At 35.2% G+C, this 16,061-nt stretch overlaps 1 protein-coding gene across 5 annotated transcripts in view; it reads left to right on the forward strand.

Annotated features, from left to right (window-relative positions):
• ESRP1 (epithelial splicing regulatory protein 1) overlaps nucleotides 1–16,061 on the forward strand; it is a 60,607-nt gene that overhangs the window by 20,597 nt on the left and 23,949 nt on the right. For 3 of the 5 annotated variants that reach the window (XM_036232882.1, XM_036232883.1, XM_016156044.2), the window contains exons 11-13: nucleotides 641–859; nucleotides 3,083–3,269; nucleotides 6,734–6,902. In XM_036232882.1, coding sequence (XP_036088775.1) covers nucleotides 641–859; nucleotides 3,083–3,269; nucleotides 6,734–6,902 — 575 coding nt within the window. Of the gene's footprint in view, nucleotides 1–640; nucleotides 860–3,082; nucleotides 3,282–6,733; nucleotides 6,903–16,061 lie in introns of all 5 variants that reach the window. The other 2 variants (XM_016156034.2, XM_036232881.1) reach the window with 1 other exon arrangement.

Genomic DNA, 16,061 nt, shown 5'->3' on the forward strand with positions numbered 1-16,061 from the left:
TTTTATGGTCACTAATTGACTTCTTTTGACTTTACTTTATTCAGCTATTCTATCTTTTGCTTTGCTTTGTACATTATTATAAATATGGCGTTATATTTTGATATAATCCAGAGTCATTGTTTTATCTGTGGTTCGATTCCTGAGTTATCTCTTTATATGCCTCTAGTTTGAAGGTTGAATGTGAAGACAATATTAAGGGGAACATTGTACTTAGTGAAATGAAATCAAATAGATTGCTACGGTAGTCCACAATTAGCAATTCCAGATTTTTGTGAAAATGGCAGAGTTTAAGTATGTTTGTCCCAAGGCAGATAGTGATTCATTTGTGCAGTAGACAAGTCCTTAATCTAAACACGTGTCATTGTATGTGGTATATTATCTCAGCATGCATTTGACAAAAGTGGGTATCGTGCTTTTCTGGCTGAAAAGCATGAATCCCTTTCTCCATGAGTGTTTCTCAAACTTTAATATGCTTGTGAATCAACTAGGGATCTTGTTAAAATGCAAATTTGTAATTACTGGGTCTGTAGTTGAACTGAGATTATGCATTTCTAACTGGCTCCCTGGTGATGCCAGTGCTAGTCTGTGGACTGCGTTTAAGCAGCAAGGCTCTAAATCACTTGTTTTGCTTTGAGTACAGGTGCTGAATCGATTCTCCTCGGCCCCTCTCATTCCACTTCCAACCCCTCCCATTATTCCAGTACTACCTCAGCAATTTGTGCCCCCTACAAATGTTAGAGACTGTATACGCCTTCGAGGTCTTCCTTATGCGGCCACAATTGAAGACATCCTGGACTTTCTGGGGGAGTTTTCCACAGATATTCGAACTCATGGGGTTCATATGGTATTGAATCACCAGGTAAGAAAGTCGCTTACTGGAAAACAGATTTGCTTATTCTTATCAAAGACTTCCAATAAAAAAGTACAAATGTTCATCAGTTGGATAGTGAGTCTTGAAAGAAAGATTTAAATGCAGAAGGTCTTTAGGTGAACTCCAGAAAAGATGCTATCATTGGTATGGTAACTCACATTTGACTCTGATTCTGTCATCACATGTATCCATGAAATTATCAATAGCATCATAGTACATTATCAGCCTAATACAACATTTTACTGCTGCAACTACTGAACTAGGCAACTGCTGTCATAGTGTAAAAGCAGCCCTAGACAATATATAAATCAATCAGCTTGTCTGTATTCAAGAGAATTTTGTGTCTATGGACTATTTAGATATTGCTTACTTTATTTCATATATATATGTCAAATTACATTCAATAGAGTACACACTCAATAAAATACTTGTATCTGCACCACCTAGAACAATATGTGATCAGAACAAGTACTCAAATGTATTAATGAATTGTTTGATAGAAACCTCAAAATCTAACCAAATTCTGTAGTGTGCAAGTATATATTCTGAGCATATTAAAAGTAGTTCCTAGCTTGGTGTCCTTTGATTTTTGATTAAATAAAATTAACCATTATTTTCTGGGGAATTTACCAGTATTTTGTGGTATATAAGCATGACAGAATTTTAAAAACCTATAAGCCAAATTGTTCTAATTAAAAATTTGAAACTATTAAAAGCAAAGTTGTATTAATTTTTGAAAATGAAATGATTTCTGATGACTGATGGGTTGAATATAGATTCGTATTGGAAATACCAATGTTTTTCTAAACTGCTAGTATTCCACTTTCTCTTTCACATGGAGATTTGGTCACATTCATAACCATAATCCTGTCTTCACTAGAAAGTGCATATTACTATGTACAAGCAATCAGAAAACATCCTGAGTCCCTGCTTGGTTTTCCACACCAGCACATGCTCATTCTAACTTACATCAATATTAAGCTATATAACTTTTTATCTGATTAAGTACCCTCTCAACATGCTCACTGGTGGGAGTTCTTTTGAGTAAAATTACCTACAATTTAGCATTGCCAGGGATTTATTTGGTTTCTTCTTGAGTCAACCATTTCTGATGATCAAGGGGCTATTATTACTCTTTAATTAACAAATAGTAGACAGATTTATCTGTCATTGACCCACATGACTTATTGTGATCTCACTTGGGAGAAATGCTTCGTAAGTGATGAACAAGCACATAGCTGCCTCAAAGATGTTGATTAGTTTTCCATCTTGGACTGGGTTTCCCTGGTATCCCTAATTTCCATGGTATGGTAACTCTTAATGGTAACTTGCATGGTAAGAATTTGTACTAAATAATCCCTTAGAGACTTTTTTCAAAATCTATTAATAAGGAAAATGTCTTATAAGCTGCTTGTGTCTTTCCTTCCCCTGTAAAATGTCCATGCTAAATGAAGCTAAGGTTTCCTTGTTTTCTGCATCAGAAATCTACCAGCTGGGTTTTCAATTGGGGAATTTAGCAAGCTCTTAGTAATAGAAGAAATGTCTATCAACCCTTGTTTGGCCAAAGTTCAAGGTTGGAGGTGAGAGAAGGGCTCCCACCCGAGGCTGATGATACAGCTTTCAGCAACCTTCACTATGCTTTGCAACTGCCAACTCCTTGTCCTCCTTCGCTGTCCCCAAGCCACATTCCAACCTCGGCTACAGGGAAAAGGGAGAAGAGAAAGGGATGTTGCAGATCAGTGATGGACAAAACTGAGAGCCAAAAGAGAACACTGGTTTGTTTATTCAGTTTTCTGTAGGAGGATATATAAAGCTCTAATACCGGTTCTGTTAGTAGCTTTTGTCAATCAAATAAGGGTTCATTGAATTTTTCAGAAGGGCAAAACTCAATATACAATACTATACTTTGAAACCACAGTCACAAGGAGACCCTTTCAAAATCTCATAAATCTGATACTAATTAATAGAAACCAAAGAGGATCACTTTCATGTATGAGCTCTCAAAACTGTTTCTTCAAGGTTTTGTGGGCCATTCTGGTGATTAGGTGATGAAATACAAGGCAGATTTCAGTAGATCACACTGTCACCCAGATTTTGTGGCTAAAATGTCTGTACTATGGGTGATTGTCACTTTGTATGTTTTGAAAGCAACCATTTCCTTGTTGAAGGAGACAGTCTCCTTTTGTTTTTATTCTTCCCCCACACGCTCAGGGCCGCCCATCAGGAGATGCCTTTATCCAGATGAAGTCTGCGGACAGAGCATTTATGGCTGCACAGAAGTGTCATAAAAAAACGATGAAGGACAGATATGTTGAAGTCTTTCAGTGTTCAGCTGAGGAGATGAACTTTGTGTTAATGGGGGGCACTTTAAATCGAAATGGCTTATCCCCACCGCCATGTAAGTTACCATGTAAGTTTTTCTTGGGTCTTGGCGCTATTCTACGCTATATGCTGGTAGGTGCTTAAGCTGCTTTCATAACTTTCTGTTTCCCTGGTTCTTTCTGAGGCAGGCAAGGTTGTTACATAAGGTTTTCCCATCTGAAATCAGTAGTACTGGTAATCATTTAAGACCTTGGTTGTGGACACCCATAATTAGATGCTACAAACACCTTTCAAATTACATTCTTGCTTTTCCAGTGATAAGCACTTCATTTCTGAAGCTTAGTGTGCTCAAGATAAGCACTGACTCTGGGAGGCAACCTGGCTATGTAAATATTTTAATTATTTTAATATTTAAAGGTAAAATTGGTATGGCTAGATTATTCTTTTTCTTTTTTTCCTGTAACACATTAAGCTTTTTTTTTTTTTTTTTTTTTAAAGACTGATTTGATGCCCATTTTGCATTTTTAAGTTTTTGAGCATTAACTATCTTTTGGAAGGGTTAAGCTGGCGAGCATTTTTCTAGCTCTCCAGGATATCTGGAATGAACAAGTTAGTAAAAAATATGAATGTGTAAATTAGCCAAAGTTTCCAGTGCATCACAGGATCAGTGCTTAATTTCAAGCCATGCTCTTGCTCATTGGCACCTGGGTACAAGCCATCTGGAATACTGTTCGAGAGGAATAAGCCCTTTAGTCTGAAGACCAAGTTCTGGTAGTGACTGAGGAACAGTGGGGATATGATGTTAAAACCTGAATCTTTTTGATGCAGTTCTCACTTTCGAATAAGGCATACCTTGTTAGGATGTACGTTGGATATGTTTACAGAACATAGCACTTGGAATACAGTTCAAGTTATGACCTTGATGCCAAAAAAATGGGCATGTTAGGACATCACTTTCTAGTAAAGAGGGATCTATACCAAAAATGTATTTAATGAAGTATTATTCATAGACTATTTGGTATTTGGTGGGGCTTAATCCTTTTTCGCCTTGGAATTTCTAAATGCTGATATTCCATTTATCTGCTGCTTGCTGTTGGTGAATATTTAAGAGTTGATCACTAATGAATATGAAATTTTGAAAATTTACGTTTGGGTTTAAGTGGTTATCTTAAAGTAATCTTAACACATGTATTCTCTCCATAAACCACTGATAATGTCAGTAAGTTTTATGGTTTCCTTTAGTGATAATCTATCAAGCATTATGAGATAAGGGAATTTCTCCTTCATGTGTAACCCAAATTCTTCTGCTGCGATATCCTGTTCTCTCTTCCTGATGGAAACTGGTCATTAAAGACTTTCTTCATAACACTTTCATTTCTTCCCTTTTCCCTTCATAAGTCCTAAAATAATTTTTTAAAAAATTTAATGCATTTTTCACATAAAAATATATTTTTTTATATTTTTAGTTTTAATTCTAAAACTTTTAACTAAAATTTGGCCATTTGCCATTTTAGTGGAAGAGTTTACTGACTTTTTTAAATCAAAATTCCAATTTATGCATGAAAATATTATGTCTCTCCTACTGGATTTTTTTTTTTCTGTCAGCTCACTTTAGGTGATTGCCTATTTATACAGCAACCAAAAAACTTAAGAGAAATTGCATGTTTTTCTACTCTCAAGGACTAATGCAGTTAAAATAGTGATTTAGTTATAACCCACTGAGGAGTTGCTTGTTGAATTTGGCAAAGAAATGCTGCTATAGTCTCATTATTTTAAAGTTTTAAACTTTTATTTATTGAAATTTTACTTTTCAAAGGTTGAGCATTTCAACTTTGAATGTATATATACATTTTCTACTCTATGAATGTATATATACATTTGTATATTTTCTTTTAGGAATATGAGAATAGCTGTTCTTTCATTTGAGGAATACTCAAATCTGAGCAGCCTGGTTAATTACCAGAATTTCTATTTTTCTTTAAGTCAGAACAGACTCATACCTACTATATAGTTTGTCTTATTGGTATGAGGCACTGTCATATAATGAATTGCTTCATAGTTTTGAAAGCAGGATGTGAGCACAGGCTTTATAATTTTCTCTATAAGGCAGGTCCTTCAATTTGTCCTGTTTTGCCCTTTTGAGGACTCTTAGACTAGGGATCATAATTTTAAAATTTATCTACATGCTAGATATCTAAAATGTGGCTCAATCTATGGCCATACTACCCTGAACAAGCCCAATCCTGTCTGATCTCGGAAGCTAAGTATGGTCAAGCTAAGCAGTGGTTTATGGTTAGTAACTTAGATGAGAGACCACTTAGGAAGACCAAATGCTATAGGTGTAAAAAATAAAATACGGGATTGTAAACTGACAAGGTCCTTGCAATCTATGAGGTCAACCAAGGGTTGCCTCACCTAAAAAAATAAAAATAAAAAAAATAAAAAAGTGTAGCTCAGTTTTTGGTGAGCATAAAGGAGGACCCCAAAAAGTTAATACAAGGTCAATATGTGGGCCTTTACCCTTGTTCCCATATTCAGCTGACTGCCTTCCTCCTCTCCATAGACATGTAGAAACTCATCAGAATACAGTGAAAATTTCACATGGAAAAGGTATCTCTTGGATCTCTGCTGTGTTTACAAAGTAAATTAGGTAGTTCTAGGTGTGCAAATCACAGCTAGGAACCCCAAATTCAGGCAACTTCTCAGTCACCTCTTCTGTTGGATACAGATGGCCTAGATAGTTGTTTTCATCTCACATGTTAAAGCTGCTGACCAGCAACTAGTCTGACTTAAATGAGTTACCAGGCCTGGAAGATGTTCGATAACCAGAAGACAAAATTCATTCTATTTTCTGTTTAATCTGAGTCCAATTTTATCAACTGACTCTTCAGGAAGATTGGTGCTTTTAATTTCTTCAGAGCTATTTCAGAAGTTTGATTTTATTTTTTAACATTTTAAAAGTTTAGATTATCTTCAAAGGCAGAAATAATAGAGTTAATCTACTCCCTTTAGGTCAGTTCATTCTGGCACAGTCTATTCGTTGGCATAATACATGGTACTGGTGAAAGGTGTTTCATCATAACCATTTCTATTTCATGCTGTATTATAGGGTAGATAAGTGAAATAGCAGTGTAGTTCTCAAAAAAATCCAGAGTTTAGTTTGAAGCTACACTAAATGTCAGTCCTATGTTTTTTTTTTCCTAACTGGTACTCGAAAGTGGAAAAAAGATCACGTCATGAAATGATTGAGAATACTTTTGAAAGTCTACTTGATACTGGTTTTTCCAAATTTCTTACTAAAGTCAATTCATTAGGTTAATGGAGTGTGAGATTTGAGTTACTTCTACGTGTTATCTGTATAGTTTAAAGGTAGTAGCTTGGTGTGGTATAGAAAACTGGTCTCTTTCTTTTATTTATATATATATATATATATATATATACACACACACATACACACAACAGTGATTTCATGGCTTTAGTGTTAGCACATATATGTTAGCTGTTACAAATGTCTCAAAGTTTCTCTCTTTGCTTATCTAGGCCTGTCTCCTCCTTCCTACACATTTCCAGCTCCTGCAGCAGTTATTCCTACTGAAGCTGCCATTTATCAACCCTCTGTGCTTTTGAATCCACGAGCACTGCAGCCCTCCACAGCATACTACCCGGCGGGCACTCAGCTCTTCATGAACTACACAGCATACTATCCCAGGTAAGGCTCTGATAGAAATGAAAATGAGAGACAGGAACAAAGGACTCCTTTGATAGCCAGTGCCTGAGTTCACAAAAGAATATTATCTATCACATTGAAGGTTAGCATGGCAGGCAACAACTTCTGTTCATATATCTGACCAAGAAGGTTGTTTCAAGACAAATCGAACTAAGTTTATTTTTTAACCGTGTATTAACAGCATGATTTTTTAGACTACCTTTGTATATAACTTTAGTTTTTTATTTCTCCTATCTTAGGATCATAAGTGAGTGGCATTGTAATCATTACAATAGGGTAGAAGTATCAAGTGAACAGATTACAAAATAACAAAATCCGTAATGAGAAAAATTACATTTTTAAGTAGCATGAATTCATATCTCAATCGACAGTAAATAAAAACTTGTTTTAAGTTGTACAGGGCTTGTACTATTTCCCCTCTAAATCTTAACTAATGAGTCCTGAATGAGATAATTCAGAACTTTTTAGAATCAACTTTTTTCTCTGCTTTTCTAAGAAATTTTTTAAATTATAGTTGACATACAATATTAGTTTAAAGCATACAAAATATGTACAAAGGGATCAGTCTAATCAGTCTAGTACCCACCTGATATCATACATAGTTCATACAATATTATTGACTATATTTCCTATGCTGTATTTTACATGAACATAATACTTTTTATAACTGCCAGTTTGTATTTCTTTATGAGTTTGTTTCTATTGTTTATTCTATCGTTTTGTGTTTTAGATTCCACATAAAGGTGAATAGATAACATATATAAGTGAAATCATATGGTATTTGTCTTTCTCATTCTGATTTATTTAGCATAATAGTCTAGGTCCATCCATGTTGTCACAAATGGGAGGATTTCATTCTTGATTTAATGGCTGAGTAATATTTCCTTGTATACATGTACCACTTGTTTATTCATTTGTTAATTGATGGACATCTAAGTTGCTTCCATATATAGACTATAGTAAATAATCCTGCAGTGAACATAGGGATACATATATCTTTTCAATTTAGTCTTTTGCATTTCTCCAGGTAAATACCCAGAAGTGAGATAACTGGGTCATATGGTAGTTCTATTTTTAATTTTTTCGAGAAACCTTCATAGTGTTTTCTATAGTAAATGCACTGATTTGGAATCCCACTAATACTACATGAGGGTTCCCTTTTCTCCACATCCTCACCAACACTTGGTGTTTGTTGATTTATTGATGTTGGCCACTCTGACAGGTGTGAGATGATCTCATTGTAGTTTTAATTTGCATTTCCCTGATAATTACAGACATCGAGCATCTTTTCATGCCTATCACCAGACTCTGTGTCCCTTTTGGAGAAATGTCTGTTCAGGTCCTGTGCCCATTTTTTAATCAGATTGCTTGTTTTTTGGGGAGGCGGGGAGGTTAAGTTATATGAGTTCCTTATACATTTTGGATATTAACCCCTCATCAGATATATCATTGGTGATTATCTTCCCCTACTCAGTAGATTGTCTTATTGTTTTGTTGGTGGTTTCTTTTGCTTTGCAAAAACTTTTTAGTTTGATATAGACCTATTTATTTTTCTTTTGTTCCCCTTGCCCAAGGAGACACATCCAAAAAACTATTAGTAAGAGCAATGTTAGAAAATTTACTGCCTATGTTTTCTCATAAGAGTTATATGGTTTCAGGTCTTACATATAAGTTTTTAATCCATTTTGAGTTTATTCTTGTATATGGTTTAAGAAGTCGGTCTTGTTTAATTTTTTGCATGTATCTGTCCAATTTTCCCAACATTATTAAATAGATTATCTTTACCCCATTGTATATTCTTGTCTCCTTTGTCATAAATTAATTGATCATATAGTCATGGGTTTATTTCTGGGCTCTCTATTCGTGTCTTTTTTTTAATTCCAGTACCGTACTGTTTCGATTACTATAGCCTTGTAGTACAGTTTGATGTCTGGTAGCGTAATACCTCCAACTTTGTTTTTGTTTCTCAATGATGCTTTGGTCGTTCGGGGTCTTTTGTGGTTCCATATAAATTTTAGGCTTATTTGTTCTAGTTCTGTGAAAAATGCCATTGGCATTTTGATAGGAATTGCATTGAATCTATAGATTTAGACATTTTAATGGTGTCAATTCTTCCTACCTCTGAGCTTGGTATAGCCTTCCCTTTATTTGTATCTTTTTCAATGACTTATAATTTATCGACATTTTAATGGTGTCAATTCTTCCTACCTCTGAGCTTGGTATAGCCTTCCCTTTATTTGTATCTTTTTCAATGACTTATAATTTTCAGAGTACAGGTTAAATTTATTCCCAGATATTTTCTTGTTGCAATTGTAAATGGATTTTTAAAATTTCCCTTTCTGCTGATTCGTCATTGGTATTTAAAAATGAAACTGATTTCTGAATATCAGCTTTGTGTCTTACTGATGTACTGAATTAATTTAACAGTTGTAATTCTTTTTTTTGGTGGAATCTTTAGGGTTTTCTATATATAGTCTCATGTCATCTGCAAATAATGACAGTTACTTCTTTTCCATTTTGGTTGCATTTATCTCTTGTCTGATTGCTATGGTCTACTTCCAACATTTATGTTGAGTAGAAGTGGTGAAAGGTGACATTCTGGTCTTGTTCCTGATCTTAAAAATACTTTCAGCCTTTTCCCAATGTGTATGATGTTAGCTTTTTGTTTGTCATAAATGGACTTTATCATAATGAGATATGTTCCGTGTGTTGCTACTTTGATTGTTTTTATCATAAGTGAATGTTGGATTGTGTCCAATGCCTTTTCTGCATCTATCGATATGATCATATGATTTATATCTTTCAGTTTGTTGATGTGGTATATCACATTAATTGATTTGCAGATAGTGAACCAGCCTGGCATCCCAGGAATAAATCCCACTTGATCATGGTGTACGTGTTTTTTAAATGTATTGCTGAATTCTGTTTGCCAGTATTTTCTAGAGGTTTGTGTCTGTATTCATTAGGGCTACTGAGCTATAATTTTCTGTTTTTTAAATGTCTGTCTTGTCTTGGGATCAAGGTAATGATGACCTTGTAAAACAGTCTTGAGAGACTTCCCTTTCTTTAACTTTTTGGAATAGTTAGAGAAGGATAGCTGTTAATTCTTTGAATGCTCGGTAAAATTTGCCTGTGAAGCCATCTGGTCCAGGATTTTGGGGTTCTTTTAGAGATTTTTTGGTTACTGATTGGATTTCATTAGAAGTTATTGGTCTATTCAGACTTTCTCTGTTTCTTTCAGGCTGTCCAATTTGTTGGCATATAATTGTCCATAGTATTTTCTTAACAATCCTATATATTTCTGGGTGTTGGTTGTCACTTCTTTTTCATTTCTGCTCTATTCATTTGGATCTTCTCCTTTTTTCCATGAATCTGACTAAAAGTGAATCAATTTTTATCTTTTTGAAGAATCAGCTCTTGGTTTCATTGATCTTTACTATTGATTTTTTTAGACTCTATTTTGTTTGTTTCCCTTTATTATTTCATTCCTTCTACTTACTTGGACTTTGTTCTTTTTCTAGTTCATTTAGGTATAAAGTTAGATTGTTAATTTGAGATTTTTCTTCATTTTTGAGGTAGGCTTGTATTACTATGCATTTCCCTCTTAGAACTGCATAGCTGTGTCTCAGATCTTTGGGTTATTGTGTTTTCATTTTAATTTGTCTCAAGGTGTCTTTTGATTTCTTTCTTGATCTCATCATTGATTCAGTCATTGTTTAGTAACATGTTTTTTAGCTTCCATGTGTTTGTGTGTTTTCCATTTTCTTCTTATAATTGACCTCTGGTTCATACCATTGTGATTGGAGAAGATACTTGAGATGATTTCAGTCATTTATTGAGACTTGTTTTGTGGCCTAAGACATGGTCTATTCTGGAAAACATCCAATGTACACGTGAGAAACTTGTGTATTCTTATGTTTTGGAGTGAAATGCTCTAAAAATATCAATTAAGTCAATCTAGTCTAATGAGGCATTTAAGGCCACTGTTTACTTACTCATTGATTTTTCTGACTAGATTACCTATCCATTGCTGTTAGTGGGGTATTTTATACTTAGGTGCTTCTATGTTAGTTTCATAAATGTTTATAAAAGTTACATCCTGTTGTTGGATTGATATCTTTTTCATTATGAAATGTCCTTCTGTATCTCTTATACCCTGTTTTGTTGTTTGTATTTTTTTATTTTTGTCAGTAACCTTTGTTTAAAAGTCTTTTTTGTCTGATATAAGTATTGCTATGCCAACTTTTTGCATTTGCATGAAATATGTTTTTCAACCCAATTACATTCAGCATGTGTTTGTGTCTCTCAATCTGATATAGGTATCTCATAGCCAGGATATGTACAAGTCTTGTTTTCTTACCTATTTCCTAGCCACTCTAAGTCTTTTAGAGTATTTAGTCCATTTACATTTGAAGTATTTATTGATAGATACGTAGTTATTGCTATTTTATTAATTGTTTTCTGATTGTTTTCATTGTTCTCCATTCCTTTCATATTTTCTTTGTCTGTTCTCTTGTGTATTGATGATTTTCTCTAGTGTCATGTTTGGTTTCCTTTTATTTACTTCTTGTATATCTCTTGTAGACTTTTACGGTTGTGGGTACCATGTGCTTCATATGTAGCATCCTATACATATAGCAGTCTACTTGAAATTAATGTTTGCTTAGGTTAACACATCCCATAATTATTACCATTTTTACTCCACATTTATGTCCTTGCCGTCTCTTCTTCTGGTTCCCCTATGATGTGGATGTATGATTTGATGTCCCTGAGTTCCCTTAAATTATCCTCATTTTTAAAGTTATTTTTTCATTTTGCTGTTTCGATTGGATGTTTTCCACTAGCTACCTTGTCTTCCAGATCACTGATTTGGTCCTGTCATCTAATTAGAGTTTATTCTTAATTTTAATTATTGTATTCTTCATATCTGACTAGTTCTTTGTTATTTTTTTCTATTTTCCTGTGTAAGTTCTCACTGAGTTCCTTTATTCTTTCCCTAAGTTCATATAGCATCCTTGTAACCAGTGTTTTGAACTCTGCATCTGGTAGATTGCTTGCTTTTATTTCTTTTAATTCTTTTTCTGGAATTTGTCCTGTTCTTTCATTTGGACATGTTTGTCTCCTCATTTCGGCTTTCTCCTTGTTTTTTTTAAGTATTAGGTGGATATGATATGCCTCCCAGTCTTGGCAGAATGGCCTTATGTAGTCAATGTCCCATGGGGCCTAGTGGCACCGTCTTCATTGTTATCTGAGCTAGATTCTCCAGGAGTGTACCTCATGTGACTTTTGTGTGTCCTCCTATTGTAGTTGAGCCTTGGTTGCTGTTGGTTGCTGTGAGATTGACCTTCAGGCTACTAGCTATGAGGATTGGCCATGACTACAGTGGACAAATTTGTGTGGGAGCTGACCCCATGGAGCGGGATTTGCTTTAGGGGGCTCTAGCCTGCTAAATATGCCCTTTGTTTGGGTGGTGCTATGCTCTGTTCTGAAGCTGGCCACTAGGTGTGTTAGTTCTAAAGCCACCTAATGGGAGCCACTAAGCGATCTGCAGTTAGTAGCTCGCAGTGCCAGGCTTAGAGGTGCCTGGGATAGGCTATGCTGTTAACAAAGTCCAGCTGCCACTAGTTCCTGGCTTTGGCACACTTAGCAGGAGATGCAGGGCATACCAAAGCCCTGTATGGGGTTTGTGGACCTTTTGGAGATTTTAGGAAAGTCTGCAATGTGAGTCAAAAGCCCCTAAAAGAAGTTAAGACTGGGTGTGCAGTTGAGTGGGGTTGGGTGTGGAAATCACCAGGGTAGTGTGAATGGTGTTAGTCAGATTATTGGAGGATTCGGATTTGATGCCCATCTGTGCCAGCAGACTTAGTTATGTGGGGAGTGGCTCTACACAGGAACAAATGGAGTTTTCCAGCACTTCAATCCTAAGAGATCTGTCTCAACATATGTCCCTGGTGCTTTTGGAGCTGCTGCCCCCGTTGATGGAGTTCTGAATAAGTGAGTTTGTGGCAAGCGAGTCTGTACAGTATGGGCTCTTAAGACCTGCAACACCTACCTAGGTTTCTACCAGCCCATTTTCTTTCTGAGGCACAAGCCTCACTCGTTTTCACAGCCAGATATTGTGGGGACTTCTCATCCCAGGACTGGTGTCCCAGGTTGGGGAGTCAGGTGTGGGTCTGGAATGCCTCACTTCTCAGGGGGGACCTCCACAGCCAAAGATATCCTTCCCAATTCTTAACTGATACACCATGGATGTGGGTCCCACCCACTCTGTATCTCCATCCCCAACCATTCTCAAAATGGCTTCTTCATATCCTTTGTTATAGGAATTCTGTTCAACTAGTCTTTAGGTGGTTCTCAATGATGGTTTTTCTGTAATTTAGTTGTAATTTTGCTGTATACATGGCAGGAGGCAAGCACAGCATCTATCTACTCTGCCATCTTAACCAGCAATCTTCAGAATCAACATATTTTTAATCTCAGATTATTTTTAGTTGTGCTCAATTTTGGGGTGGCAGCAGGGTATAATGGAAAGTTGTCAGGAAGTTGGGAGACCCGAATTTTAGTCTCATCTCTTTTAACTAAGGAAAGTCACTTAAACTTAGTGATTCTCATAAAATGATGTGATGCTTGAAGTTTAGAGTGCCTTCCTGGTCTGATTGCCTGTGATTCTTCACTCTCAATCTTCTTTTCATAAAATTTATTTTAAAAATCTTTGTTTGGCCAATAACCTGTTCACTTTATAAATAAAACTTTACCACAGGTATTGTTGCTCATAATTTTAAAAATTACACCAGGTTTTGTTTATTCTTCCCAAGGCAGTTAAACTAAATGTTTTGAGTACATCTACCAATGTGTGAATTTTTGATAAGTGGCCTAGAACTAAGCTGTCTGATTCCTACAGTTGCTATGTTGCACTGTATTTTTCTTCTCTTTCCTTGTATAATATTCTTTTAGGGAGTAAGAACTTTGGAATTCCAGTAGTAGTGACTCTTGTAACCACTGTTATTATATTTGTTTTATTTTCTTAGGAATTTTTAAAACATTTATTAATATTATTGAAAATATTTTTTATTCTACTGGGAAAGAAGAATAGGGAGATAGCCATGATCATTGTCATGGTTTCAAAGGCTCAGAAGCATGAGTAATTGTTTATGATTAAGTGCTATGTCAGGCACCTAGCCTAGTTCCAAACTGTCACCTTCCCTAGACTTAGTTGCTGGTATTGGGCTCTGGTTATAAGAAAGGTTTTTGTCTACCTTTCTTACACCGTCAGAATGTCTTAAGTGGGATGTGTTGTGCCACTCAGTGCCTGGTGCAGTTATAGTGCCTACAATATATTTTCAGAGTATACAGTTCTGCCACTGACGTGCTATCTGGGCACTCTTAAAGGATCTCTTAGAAATAGTTTTCCATTAAAGTAAGACGGGAACTCCAGTCTTAAAGCCCCAAGGGCAGGAGGAACTAACATTTACCAATTAATGGCTTCTGTAATTTTGGGCCCCTGCCTATAGGGTAATTTATTTCCACTAGTAGTTTTAAAGTTTGTAATGTCATCATTGTTAAGTCTTAAGTATGAAATATAGTGAGGAAAAGTAGACTCCCATTTTATATACCTCTAAGTCCAGAAGTAACCACGGGTGTTAGTTTGGTAAAATACTCAATGTATGTGTCTGTTTCTAAATAACGTAGCATACTTAGCATGTGCTGCCCACTTACTCTGTTTTTTTTTTGTTTGTTTGTTTGTTTTAAACTTTCCAGTGTGTCACTGATTTCTTACCTAAGGAGTATTTACATATTTACCTCAATCTTGTAACTTCTACATGATGTCCCTACAGTGAAAATATATCATAATTTAACAGTTCCTTTGTTTTTAGACATCTAATGTTACTTTCTCTGTTAAACAAAGCTCGTGTTGATCTTTAAGTACATATGTTTCTGTAGGACAGTTTAATGGTAATTTATTAAATAATAATTGTAAAAGCAAATTCCAAAAGCAATTAGATATTTTACAGTTTTGCCAAAACACCATTAATTTCTAACCTAAGGCATTTGAGGCTATTGGAAAACAATGTTGTGTAAATATTCAAGTATATTTTGGCCTATTCTTTGATAAGTCGGAAAGTCTGAGATAGCATACTTTAGACTAAAAAAGATATTAAACCAGAAACTAGAGTTTGTCTCTTTTTAAATTAAAATATTTTATAATTCTCTCCATTTTTTAAAAATGAGATATCAGTTTGACTTTAGATTAATGCAGTATATTCATTACTTTAAAACATTAAGATGTTAATATATTTTGCAGATTTCTAAAATTAATTGGATTTAAGCATTTTTAACTTTTAAATAACTGAACAAACTATTATTTAGTACCTCTGTGTGTGACATTTTGGGACTATTAGGATTAATAAAACCTGGGCCTTCTCTGATTTAGACTGACAAAATTCATGCCTGTGCAAAGTGAGTGACTTCTAAGCTAGACTCCTTCAGCTAGAGGACATTTGTCCTTATTTTATTTCCTCTAACTTCCTCTAACTTGGTATATTTAAAATTTGGAAGTAAACCCTATAATGGTATTGCTCTGAGAATATAGTATCTTTTGTCATGGGTTACTAAGGAACGTTTATGGAGAAAACATGAACCAAAGAATAGCTTTTAGTTTTTTCTTAAATGAGTTTTTAGCACTCTAAATGTGTGCCCGTGACAACAGCATCCTGAAAAGCAAATGAAATAAAAGCATATGTTGCTCAAGTCGTTCTGTTTCCTGTTTATGGACTTTTTTTCCTTTCCCCCCATGGAAAAAAGTCTCAGTTACCCAGTTACCCAGTATTTAGCCTAGGATACAAAAGAACTGTTTGTGCCCACCCTGCTTATCACTCAAAACTCGGTTATATACCTTTATTCTTCCATTACATGAAGTCCTGCCTTTTATTCTGACCTCTCATTTTTCTTAGAATATTTTCCTTTGTATCAAAGCTGAAGCACAGGTGATAGATATGCTTGTTCTTGAATTAAATGTCATCTAATTTAAGGAAAGTCATATTATCATAATGTCTTGTACGTATAGCCTTGCCTTTTATAGGACGTCATAAATAATATGTAGCATATCACCTTGAACCAAAAAAGAAGGCAAGAAATATTTGA

The sequence above is a fragment of the Rousettus aegyptiacus genome, unplaced genomic scaffold (assembly GCF_014176215.1).
Source record: "Rousettus aegyptiacus isolate mRouAeg1 unplaced genomic scaffold, mRouAeg1.p scaffold_m13_p_15, whole genome shotgun sequence".
NCBI lineage: Eukaryota > Metazoa > Chordata > Mammalia > Chiroptera > Pteropodidae > Rousettus > Rousettus aegyptiacus.